This window comes from Vulpes vulpes, chromosome X, assembly GCF_048418805.1.
Source record: "Vulpes vulpes isolate BD-2025 chromosome X, VulVul3, whole genome shotgun sequence".
NCBI classification, from domain to species: Eukaryota; Metazoa; Chordata; class Mammalia; order Carnivora; family Canidae; genus Vulpes; species Vulpes vulpes.
The window spans coordinates 12,802,008-12,813,601 of record NC_132796.1 but is presented as its reverse complement, the minus strand read 5'-3'; the positions used below and the strand labels follow the sequence as shown (position 1 = coordinate 12,813,601).

Genomic DNA, 11,594 nt, shown 5'->3' with positions numbered 1-11,594 from the left:
AAAATCTTAAAAAAAAAAACTTCCCACGAGGAGCACCTGGGTGGCTTTGTCTGTTAAGTGTCTGCCTTCTGCTCAGCTTGTGATCCCAAGGGTCCTGGGATCGAGCCCTGTATCATAGACCTGCATCATGGCAGCATCAGCATCAGGCTCCCTGCTCAGTGGGGAGTCTGCTTCTCCCTCTCCCTCTGCCTCTCCCCACCACTTGTGCTGTCTCTCTTTCCCTCTCTCTGTCTCAAATAAATGAAATCTTTAAAAAACAAAATAGAACAAACAAACAAAAAAAAAAACCACTTCCCACCAATCCTGAGCATTTGTCATTCTATGTAACTTCACTGTCCTTGTATATGTTATTCTTGCTTTTATTACAGGTTTGTTGACTTTGGTATTCACCAGTATTGAATATATATGAACTCATTTCTTGGAGTAAAGATAAGCATTTTGGGTTTAGTTGTAAGATCTTTTTAAAAAATATTTTATTTATTTATTCATGCGAGACACACACACACACACACACACACACACAGAGAAAGAGAGAGAGAGAGAGAGGCAGAGACACAGGCAGAGGGAGAAGCAGGCTCTATGCAGGGAGCCCGATGTGGGACTCGATCCTGGGTCTCCAGGATCATGCCCCGGGCTGAAGGCAGCACTAAACCGCTGAGCCACCTGGGCTGCCCTAGTTGTAAGATCTTATGCAAAAAGATTCTGATTTTGGCAATGCATTTTAATCAAGATTTTAAAGAATTTCTGGTGTTTTTATACTTATGCTCTGTTTTACTTGGGAGGAAGTCAGCTTTGTTGAACAATCATAGAAAAAATATCTTTTTCTTCCAACACCTTTTTAAAAATTTTCCATGCAGCGGTTTGGCGCCTGCCTTTGGCCCAGGGCGCGATCCTGGAGACCCGGGATCGAATCCCACATCAGGCTCCCGGTGCATGGAGCCTGCTTCTCCCTCTGCCTGTGTCTCTGCCTCTCTCTCTCTCTGTGTGACTATCATAAATAAATAAAAATTAAAAAAAAAATTAAAAATTTTCCAATCTACAGAAAAATTGCAAGAATAATCAGTGAATACCAACCTACCTTTTGCCCAGATTCATTGGAGAATCAGTTGCAGGCTGATTTACCCCCTAAATACCTTAGCATCTTATCTGCTAAGGACAAGGGCATTCTTCTATCCAACCACAACACCATTATCACAGACCAAATTAAAGTCTCTCCAAATGTGGAAATAGCATCTTAAATCATCTGTTCTCTCAAATTACCACCTGTGGTAACGTGGCAGTTGTTTTATTTCTTGAGTCTATATTGAAGAGATGTTTTTAATAACTATATAATGTATAACTGTATAATTTTAATAACGGTATATTATAGGATAGATATGTGTTATGTGTAACACATGGCATGTATATATGGTGTATGTGTGTGTGTATGTGATAGTAAGTCTAAGAGAAACATTCGGGACAGTTTTGGTTAACAGTCTTTAAGCCTACACATGTATAGTTTCAAGGAACACCTTTGATTAAAAGAGGCCCAGTGCTGGGACACCTGGCTAACTTGGTCGGTAGAGCAAGCAACTCTTGATCTTGGGGTTGTAAGTTTGAGCCCCATGTTGGGTGTAGAGATTACTTAAAAAGAAAATCTTAAAAAAAATTTAAAAGGCCCAATGCTATTTTTTGTCAGAACTTATGCTTGTAGTAAATGCTAACAGAACTTGAAAAACAACCTCTGGGTTTTAAATTTTCACTTGCTCACCTGTGCCAGGCACATCTCTCATCTCTTATGTTTCTCTTTACCTCTGAGCTCAACTGTAAGGATAAACCTGCAGGGGGAAACACGAAATCCGCCAATAGATATTCTCATGAAACATTAACTAAAAATATATGGAGATAGGCGATAAACACAGGGTGTGTTCAAAAGAGTGCATGTTGATACCAGGGAAGGGGGAGAATGACAGGCACAAGATTGGTGATGGAAAAATGAAGAGGCAAAGGTTTTTTTATCACCTCTCCATTCAATTGCTTGATCTTTGGACAGACTTAAGTCTGGATGGCCCAGTTGGTTAAGCGTCAGACTCTTGATTTCAGCTCAGGTCATGATCTTAGGGTTATGAGATGGAGCTCCAAGTTGGGCTCTGTGCTCAGTAAGGAGTCTGCTTGAGACTCTCTCCTCTCCCTCTGCCCATCCCCCTGCTTATGCATTCTTTGTCTCTCTCTCTCTCTCTCTTTCTTGCTCTCTCAAATAAATAAATAAATCTTCCCTAAAAATTTAAAGATCCTGTGGTTACTTTGGGCCCACTCAGATAACCTAGGGCAGCTTTCCCATCTCAAGAGCCTTAATTTTCTCATGTCTGCAAAGTCTCTTTTGCCAGGTTAGGTAACATATTCACAGGTTCCAAGGACTAGGGCGTTGCCCTCTCTGTGGGGTCCATTATTCAGCCTACCGCAAGGGCTAATTCAAAATGAATTAGTGTATTATTTGGTAGGGTGAGCATAATAGCATGGTGTTAATTATGGGTCAATAAGGAGAGCAAGAGGGTGCCCCCAAAACATGGGCCCATGTGGAATGATGGGGAGAAGGCATTTTAGGAAAAGTGGTGAAGAGGCAATATATGTGGGGATGTGGGGAAGGGGACAGAAGAGCCATTGGCAATGCACCTGTCTGCCAAGGTCGAAACCTCAGGTTAGACCATGTGAGGGGAACAGAGCCGGACTGGGTTCCTGAATGAGGTGGAACCTGAATGCCATGAACGGAAGAGTGTCGATTTGATCTGCAGTGATGGAGGCTACTGTAGTTAGCAGTGTAACAAAGAATGAGTTCATACTTTATGAATATCAGTTGGTTCATACTTTGTGCACAACTTGAATGTGACTCATCAAGAATGGAAATCAGAAGCAGGCTTGAAAAAAAGCAGAAAAGACTAATGGACAGGAGGAAAGGAATGGGTCGGGGAAATCCTCATAAAGAATACTTGAGGAATATTTAGAAAGTCTGAGAAAAATCACTGTGTGTTGTCTAAGAGCCTGGAAACAGCCTGCTGGGGGGTAGGCTCCTTCAGTGTCTCCAGATGAACTGTCCAAAAGCAAGGGACATGAGGGAAGCTGACCTACCCAGGGCTGTGTCATGGTACCTCACACATTGGAATTTCATCTTTGATAAGAGAACATAACTTCCCTAGAATTTGTGGTTAAGGCATGAGGGATGCATGAACCCCGTCTTGAACCCATTACACTTTTATCGTGGGCTACAGAAACTTCAGTAAAGGTTAATTAGTGCTGTATTTATCCTTATGTGGTACTTTCACATCTAAAGCTTTATCGCCACCAGTATTCGTTACTTATTGATCCTTTTTTATTTTTCTTATGCTATATGACTGGCTCCGTTCCAAGAAAGGACAGATCCATACTGGGAATCAGAAAACAGCCAGTATTTAGGCAAAATCAGAGCAGGCCAAGGCAATCGTTTTGCAATGGAAGAGACATTTTCCTCCTAGATGCAAATCTAGGGTATTTTGGAAATGTTGGGATTAAGATGAAAGCACATTCCAGGTTTTTTGGTTTTTTTGTTTTAAACTATCCCAGTAATGATAAAGGATGTTTTGAAACTGATGTCTCTCAGACTTTTAATGGAAGGAATACCAGACACAAAGGCGTTTCCCCTAATTTTGTTGCTGAATCCGGTTGCTTATAACCCAAGAGGCGGTTATACTGCCAACTTCAGAGGTCTCGGGAGGTACCTTGGGCCCGGCTTGGCCAGAAAGGCACTGTGTTCTCTGCCTTCCCCGAGCTTCCCTTCCGTGGGCTTGGAATCCACCAGTTTGTGTCTGGCCTGGAGGTCCTTTGACTGAGGGTCTGATGAGCATCCCCAGGTGAGGCCTCCGGAGCCAGACCAGAGAGAAGAGCAACTCTCCTGCCAGTTCTTGCTCTGCTTTTCTCCTTCCGCTGAGATTCGGGGCATCATTCGGCATTGGGAAGGTACTTCCCTCTGCTCCCCCATCTTTTCTCTAACGTCTTCTTGGCCTTCTCCACTGGTTTCTGTTTTAGCACGTTTTAATCAAAGGATCACTGTGGCTGCTACTCCTTGGGATTTCTTTCTGTGTTACCATTTCAGGAAAAGGTTATAGTTATTACTTCTGAAAACAGCAGGGGTAATGTGAACTCATACCCAGCAGAAGGTCTAAGTAATATGTTTCACTATTTGGGCTTTAAATTTGTATTGTCTTTAAAATAACACTATGGGGATCCCTGGGTGGCGCAGCGGTTTGGCACCTGCCTTTGGCCCGGGGCGCGATCCTGGAGACCCGGGATCGAATCCCACGTCGGGCTCCCGGTGCATGGAGCCTGCTTCTCCCTCTGCCTGTGTCTCTGCCTCTCTCTCTCTCTCTCTCTCTCTGTGACTATCATAAATAAATAAAAATAAAATAAATAAAATAAAATAACACTATGTACAAAATTTACAGAGCCAACATGTTTCAAAAGGCCTATAATGAAAATACTCAGTAATCCTCACACCCTCTCCACCACCCTCAAGTCTTCCAACTGTTTCTCCTGATATTTACCTCCATCTTTTTATCATTTTTATGTATGTGTGTGAACTCTGCCCCCGACGTGGGGCTTAAACTCACGACCCCAAGATCGAGAGTCACGTGTTCTACCAACTGAGCCAGGCCCTGCCTCCATGTTTTTTGAGTAATGTTCTCGCATTGCTCTCTCAGAGATTGCCAGATTTCCATTTATGTGGGAGAAGTATTTGGTGCCCTCGGGCAGCCCCTGTGCCCCACTGTATTTTTTCTTTTAGAAATATGTTCTGGTCTTGTGTTCCTCAAGTTCATCCCAAGTAAGCAGTAATGCAAGTTGCCTATCCTCAGGGGGGGTCATTTGACTTTTCTTAGTGGTTCAAGGCAGAACATTCCTTGAAGACCAAGCACACCAATAACTGCGCAAACTACGTCAAAAAGACTCTTCTTGGGCAGAAGAACCCAACACAGGAAGTAAGGGTGGATTGAATGATCTCAGGACACTTCTAAGAAGCCAGGGGGAGTTTACCGCTGTGTCCTTCCTACACGGTTCAGCTTGTAAATGTAAGCGAAAATTGAGGCTGTGGTGGGCAGTGCAGTCTTATCTGCCCTTTCCTAGAAAACACATAAGGGGCTGGGCATTTATAAGCAGCTCAGCTTTGAGAACTGGAAGCCAATGCCCTCTCTCACCTCACTCCAGTAATACTTAATCTAGCCATGATTAGCCAACCAAAGAAGATAGGAAAGAGACGCCAAGGCCAAGAACACTTCAGGACCGAGCACTCCATCCAACAAGGGGAGTGATAGAGTTTTTTCTCCACCCCTTCTCCTCATTGACTCTTAGAGTGTCCTTGAGACACAGGGTTCAGATGGCTCAGAAAGTTCTGGGGCGCTGATAAGATCATAAAAGTTCTGGGAAAATTTTTACCTTGGGAAGTTCCAGTTGTGTAGGCTTCCCATAGAGTAATACATGGCAGTTAAGGAATGGGGGGACAATACCAAACAAAAGGTTTTATGAGAAGGAAACCGAACCAGTTCCATTAGAACAGGTTGACTTACCCAACTGTAGTCTCTTGTAACAGCTTAAGAAACTGATAGATGAGGGATGCCTGGGTGGCTCAGTGGTTGAGCGTCTGCCTTTGGCTCAGGTTGTGATCCTGGGGTCCTGGGATCCAGTCCCACATTAGGCTCCCCACAGGGACCCTGCTTCTCCCTCTGCCTATGTCTCCACCTTCTCTCTGTGTCTCTCATGAATAAATAAAAAATAAGATCTGAAAAAAAACAAACAAAAAAACTCAATAGATGAAACAAAATCACAAGATCATGGCTACTAGAACTGGGAAAACAGCAAGGACTTACGAGAACGAGTTTTTCATAAAAATTACGTGTTTCTTAATTTCTGTGAAGTAATCATAAAGAAAAATCTGAAATCATTTGGCCTGAGTTCCTTCCTTCCTTCATGCATTCATTCAGTGTATACCCAGTTCCATGGGTGTGAGGGGCTGGGAATGCAAAGAGAAACAGCATTGCCCCACCTCTCCAGGAGTACAGTCTAACACACAGAGCATGCTCCAGACATGAGCTGAGGGAAGTGCAGTGGGGGGGAGGGCAGAGATAGGGGGTCCTGATTAGACTATGGCACCTGCGAATATCAGCTCCCAGAGGACTTCATTTTGGATAGTTGAGCTAAGATCTCAAGGTTGCCGATGGTTTAATTTAGGAAAAGAAGGTAGGGGAATGGGGGATGTTCTGGGCAGAGGAAATAGCATATGCAAAGTCCCCAAGAGAGGAGGAAAGTGGATGCACTGAAGGAATGGAAGGAAGGCCAGTGACCAGAGCTCAGGGGTTGGTCATGGGACGTGAGAGTGGAGGGCTAGGCTGGGCTGATACCATGCAGTCAAGGAATTCAAGCAGGAGAAATACCACAACTACTTTGCCTGCAGTGTGCAGGGTGGACTGGGGCCATGTGAATGTGGGGCAGCCATTTGGTAAGCTCTGGCTGTAGCGTGGGTGAGGGGCTGTGGTTTGGGTGGTGGTTGGAGCCGTGGATGGATGCTGAAAGTCTGGAGGGAGTAAACTGATGGGATTGGAAAAATTGGAGGTGGGGGATGAAGAGGGAGAGATCCAGGGTGGCCCTTAAGTTTATGACATACAGAATGTGCTAGAATGGGTGACATTACTTTCTTTCTTTCTTTCTTTCTTTCTTTCTTTCTTTCTTTCTTTCGGAATCCTTCTAAGGTTTTCTAAAAAAAAAAAAAAGTATTTTTGGTGTATTATTCCACAAGGATTGGCAAATTTGCTTATGGAGAATCTTTAGGGAATGAAGTGGGCACTGAGGGAGGGATATGAATACCAAAGTGAGAGGTCCCAGAAGTCCAGGACTTGATGTGTGAACATTGCCTGGAAGTGACAGCTTGAGTAATGACAGGAGGAAGGTCATAAAGAGCCTCCTGATAAATTTTTTACAAGTGATTTGAATGAAAGATGAGAAGCAGAGACAAAAAGGAAGCATATCTTGAGGGATGTGTAAAGCATGGCTGTATTTGAATAAGAAAATTGGAGGGAATGATCAGATTTTACTGTTTAGGGAATATCCTGACCCAATGATCATTACTCTCAAAGTAAAGTTTGAAATGTGGGAAATTACATTTGTATAAGATGACACAACCGGCCTTGTTTTGTTTTCTTAGGTGATCGATATGCCCGAACACAACCCCGGCAATTTGGGAGGAACCATGAGGCTGGGCATCAGAAGAACGGTTTTCAAAACGGAAAATTCAATATTAAGTAAGTTTCTCTGATTGCTTGTTTGATGACAGCGGGCATGGGTGGCATGGCTCTGCGCATCCCGAGCCCTCTGGAGTTCACCCTGCCCCTTCCACCTCTCTAGCTTCCCTTCCAGTAGCTGTAGGTGCTGTGACGCTTCCTCCCACCCCCACCCCCCACCCCACCAACCCTCGTGCCCTGGCTGGTCCTCCTGCTTCCCGAATCTTCTCCCTGGAAGGGTCTTTAGAACACCTGGGAGTGCCCCTTCTCATTTGATCTCCACTACCCAGTGCCCAACAGGCTGCTTTGTGATTGACTGATGCTGCTGGAGATGACCCTGCACCAGGTGCCCCGATTCCTTTCTTTCCAATCCACTGTTGTCTCCATTACACTGAAACCAGTTCCCTGTTTAATTATTTCACATCAGACTGGTTTTAGCCACTAACTTACAAACATCCTGAGAAGGAGAGCAGTTATGTCTGAGAAGTATATTTCTCTGTTCCCTCAGTAGCTTTGGCACAGGGAGAGGAAAATATGACATGGCTTGCCATCTGATATTTGCTCATCTTCTACTTCCGATAAGGTTATTCGAAGTTTTGGGGAACTTTTTTCTCATAGATCGACATATTATATGGCATTAACTTAAAGTAAGGAAAGTCCCAAAGCCCTGAATTCAATTTAATAAATGTATCTCAAGTGCCTACTCTGTGCCATAGGCACTGTGCTAGATGCTGCAGAGACAGTAGTGCCCAGGAGAGAGGACAGCCCTGGCTGGCCTCCAAAAAGGTGGAAAGGGTGTGATGAAAGGGAACACGCAAGGTGCCAAAAAGCCTGGAAGTACAGAAAGGGAACCCAGGTTTCTGGGGTGTCCAGCATCCTTCCTGTGAAGTGATAAGTACATCTTAGAAAAATGCCTTCTTGAAGAAGAATAAGACCAGGAATATGAATTTCTTCTTTATGGATGATAAACAGCTTCTAAGGAATATAAAGCTTCCTGGTAAGAATGAAATTTAAAAAGGAAAAGTTTCAAGGTACACACATTTCCCTACTTTCTCTGGATAAGAAACTATTGTTCTCCGAGTGACTTTTTTTCTTCAAGAATGTAAGAATTTTTTTTTTCTCTTCTTGGACATTAGTAGCGGTTCTTCAGCTTTCAGATGTTTTCAAGTACTTTGAAACTTTGTTCAAATTATTTCCTAAGAGACAAAAAATGGTTAGTGAAAAGTGTAATGTTTTAAAATTATATCTGCTGTAAAAGATTCAGTGCTAATTGTATGTACTAAGCTTTTAAGAAGGGCATTGTGTTCAAAATATTGAAAATGTTGGTCTGTCTTGATAGAAATGAGACTGATTTAGGGTTTGTTTTTCTTTACAGTAGACATAAAAGTAATGTCAATGATTTTTATGAATCTTAAACATACTACCAGAGCTTGTTGCTTAATTAATATTTTTAGCCTGCTTTGAAAAAAATTTTTTTTTAAGATTTTATTTATTTATTCATCAAGACATAGAGAGGCAGACACATAGGCAGAGGGAGAAGCAGACACCTTGTGGGGAGCCTGATGTGGGACTCAACCCCAGGACCCCGGGATCACGACTTGAGCCAAAGGCAGACAACCCCTGAGCCACCCAGGTGCCCTGAAAAAAAATTTTTTTTAAATAGCTTTATTGAGATATAATTTAAATACCATACAATTCATCTATTAGGAGTATATAATTCACTGTTTTTTATTGAACCCAGAGTTGTGCAACTACCACTGCACTCACTTTTTGAACATTTTTGTCACTTCAAAAAGAATCCCTGTTTCCTTTAGCTATCACTGCCCCTGCCCCACCCCATCCTAAACAACCATTAATCTGTCTCTACAGGTTTGTCTATTTCAAACATTTCATATAAATAGAACCCTGTGCTATATGTATATACATATACATATATATATATGTATACATATAAAGGAAAGTAAAAGGTTTTTTTTTTTTTTTTAGAAAAAGAGAATACTTTGAAATAGGACCAAACAAAGCCTTAAGATATTGGTAGACACAATTGCTGGATTACTAAAGTGATTGTAATTTTTATATTCATAAGGAACAGATTCTTTTTTTTTCTTAGTCACCTGTTAATTCCTTAAGGTTCATGAAAACTAGAACTGTGTTTTCTTTTTTTAAAGATTTTATCCACTTATTCATGAGGGACACAGAGAGAGAGGCAGAGACATAGGCAGAGGGAGAAGCCTATGGGAGGGAGCCTGTTACAGGACTCGATCCCAGGACTTTGGGATCATGCCCTGAGCCAAAGGCAGACAGACGCTCAACCACTGAGCCACCCAGGCGCCCACTTCTTTCTTTTTTTTTTTAACCACTTTATTGAGGTATCATTGACATACAGACAGCTATGCATATTTCACTTATGCAATGAAATTAGTTGAATTTGAGTTTTCTAAAGTGAAGATTACAGGCATAAATTGATTTGGACAAAAATAGTAATCATCATTTGCTCTGTTTGTAAGAAACATGTTTTCAGAGGCTCATTCCTGTTCGTTGTTCTGGATGTGTGTGCTGTCCTCACCTACAAAGGCTCTTTCTTATTAAAGGACTAAGGACAGTGTGCGGGGAATTGTCAAAGCTGATTCACAGGTCTTCCCAAATAAGATATCTTTCTAAACTGCATTTCTCTAACACTTCACCTTAGTATTAATTGCATATTCGTGATCTTTTTGAAACTTTATCATACTTAGTTTTTATGTAGTCTTTTGTTATAGAATAACGTTTTCATGTACCTAGCCTTTGTGTTTATTATTTAGGCATATAATATTTTAAATTAGGTACTGTAATCTAGTGGTTCATTTCTTATTGCTAAACATTCCAGGTTGTTTCCAGCATTTTGTTAGAAAAATGCTGATGCGACCGTCTTGACACAGCATATATGTTCTTTTGATTGTTTCCTTAGGATAGATTTCCAGGAGTCAGACTATTAGGTCAAAGGGTATGAACACTTTTATGACTGATAATTCTGCTGGATTGTTTGAAGGAAGAGGTGAACCAGTTCATAGTGACGTCAGCTCTAATGTACTGTTCTTGCTTTCACTAGTCTTTTTGCTGGTCTTTTTATTACTTTTCTTTTTGCTCTACTAGCAAGAACAAAAAGGGCCCTTTTATTTGTGTACCTTATTTTGCATTTCTCGTCGTTACTACACAGTGAAAAGTCTCCCACACGCACCTCAAAATGTTGATTTTCTTGTGTATATACTTGCCCAGGTCCCCACTAACAGTTAAATATGGGAGGGGAGAGATGTTCCAGCTCAAAGTCTATAACCTACATGGCCTTAACCAGGGCTTAATAAACTTTTTCTGTAAAAGCCCATATAGTAAATATGTTCAGCTCTGGGGCCACATGGTCTTTGATGCAATAGCTCAACTCTGCCATTGTAGTGTAAAAGCAATCATAGGCAAATATGTAAATGAATGAGTGTGGCTATGTTCCAATTAAATTTTATTTACGGGCGCTGCACTGTGAATTTGATGTAATTTTCGTACATCATGAAATATTAATCTTCTTCTGTTTTTTTTTTCAACCGTTTGAAAGTATAAAAGCCATTCTAAGTTTGAGGGCTGAACAAAAACAGTCAGGGCAAACCCTGTTTTTTTTTTTTTTTTTAAGATTTTATTTATTTATTCATGAGAGACACAGAGAGAGAGAGGGAGGCAGAGACACAGGCAGAGGGAGAAGCAGGCTCCATGCAGGGAGCCTGACGTGGGACTTGATCCCGGGTCCCCAGGATTAGGCCCTGGGCCGAAGGCGGCGCTAAACCACTGAGCCACCCGGGCTGCCCCAGGGGAACCCTGTTTTGCCTCAGAGTTGCCATGGCTTGCCAAACCCTGGTCTACACCAAAGAAGCACAGGCTGAATGAAGCGTAAGGCCCAGGCAGTGAGGCTGTTACCCTCCTGGGGAGTGTTCAGGGACATCTCCTCACCTGTCCACTTGCCTGCTTAAATATCCTATTTAGTGACAGAATAAGGTCAGGAGGGTTTTCAGAAGCCATTTGACCCAATCAATATTTTTCAGCAAGGAAGCAGAGCACACAGAGGGGAAGTAGCTCGTGGTCAGTGGGTGGTCAGAACAGGCCCAGACCACTCTTCTTGCATAGTTTCTAGTCTTCTGCTGGAACAGATGGCCCCACAGGGCCACACGTTTCACTATTGTTAAACTCATTAAACAGCTCTACCCTTCAGATAAGTATATTTCATTGCATGTAAATTACACCTCAATTTTCAAAAAACCCCATTTTATCCGGATACATAGATGGCAGGACTTGTCT

The 11,594-nt window shown here is 42.3% G+C and overlaps 1 protein-coding gene across 4 annotated transcripts in view; it reads left to right on the top strand.

The window, feature by feature from the left end:
- The window catches only part of CTPS2 (CTP synthase 2), a 105,212-nt gene that overhangs the window by 58,134 nt on the left and 35,484 nt on the right, over window positions 1–11,594 (top strand). For all 4 annotated transcript variants that reach the window (XM_025997526.2, XM_072744479.1, XM_072744480.1 and 1 more), the window contains exon 14: window positions 7,202–7,298. In XM_025997526.2, coding sequence (XP_025853311.1) covers window positions 7,202–7,298 — 97 coding nt within the window. The remainder of the gene's footprint in view (window positions 1–7,201; window positions 7,299–11,594) is intronic.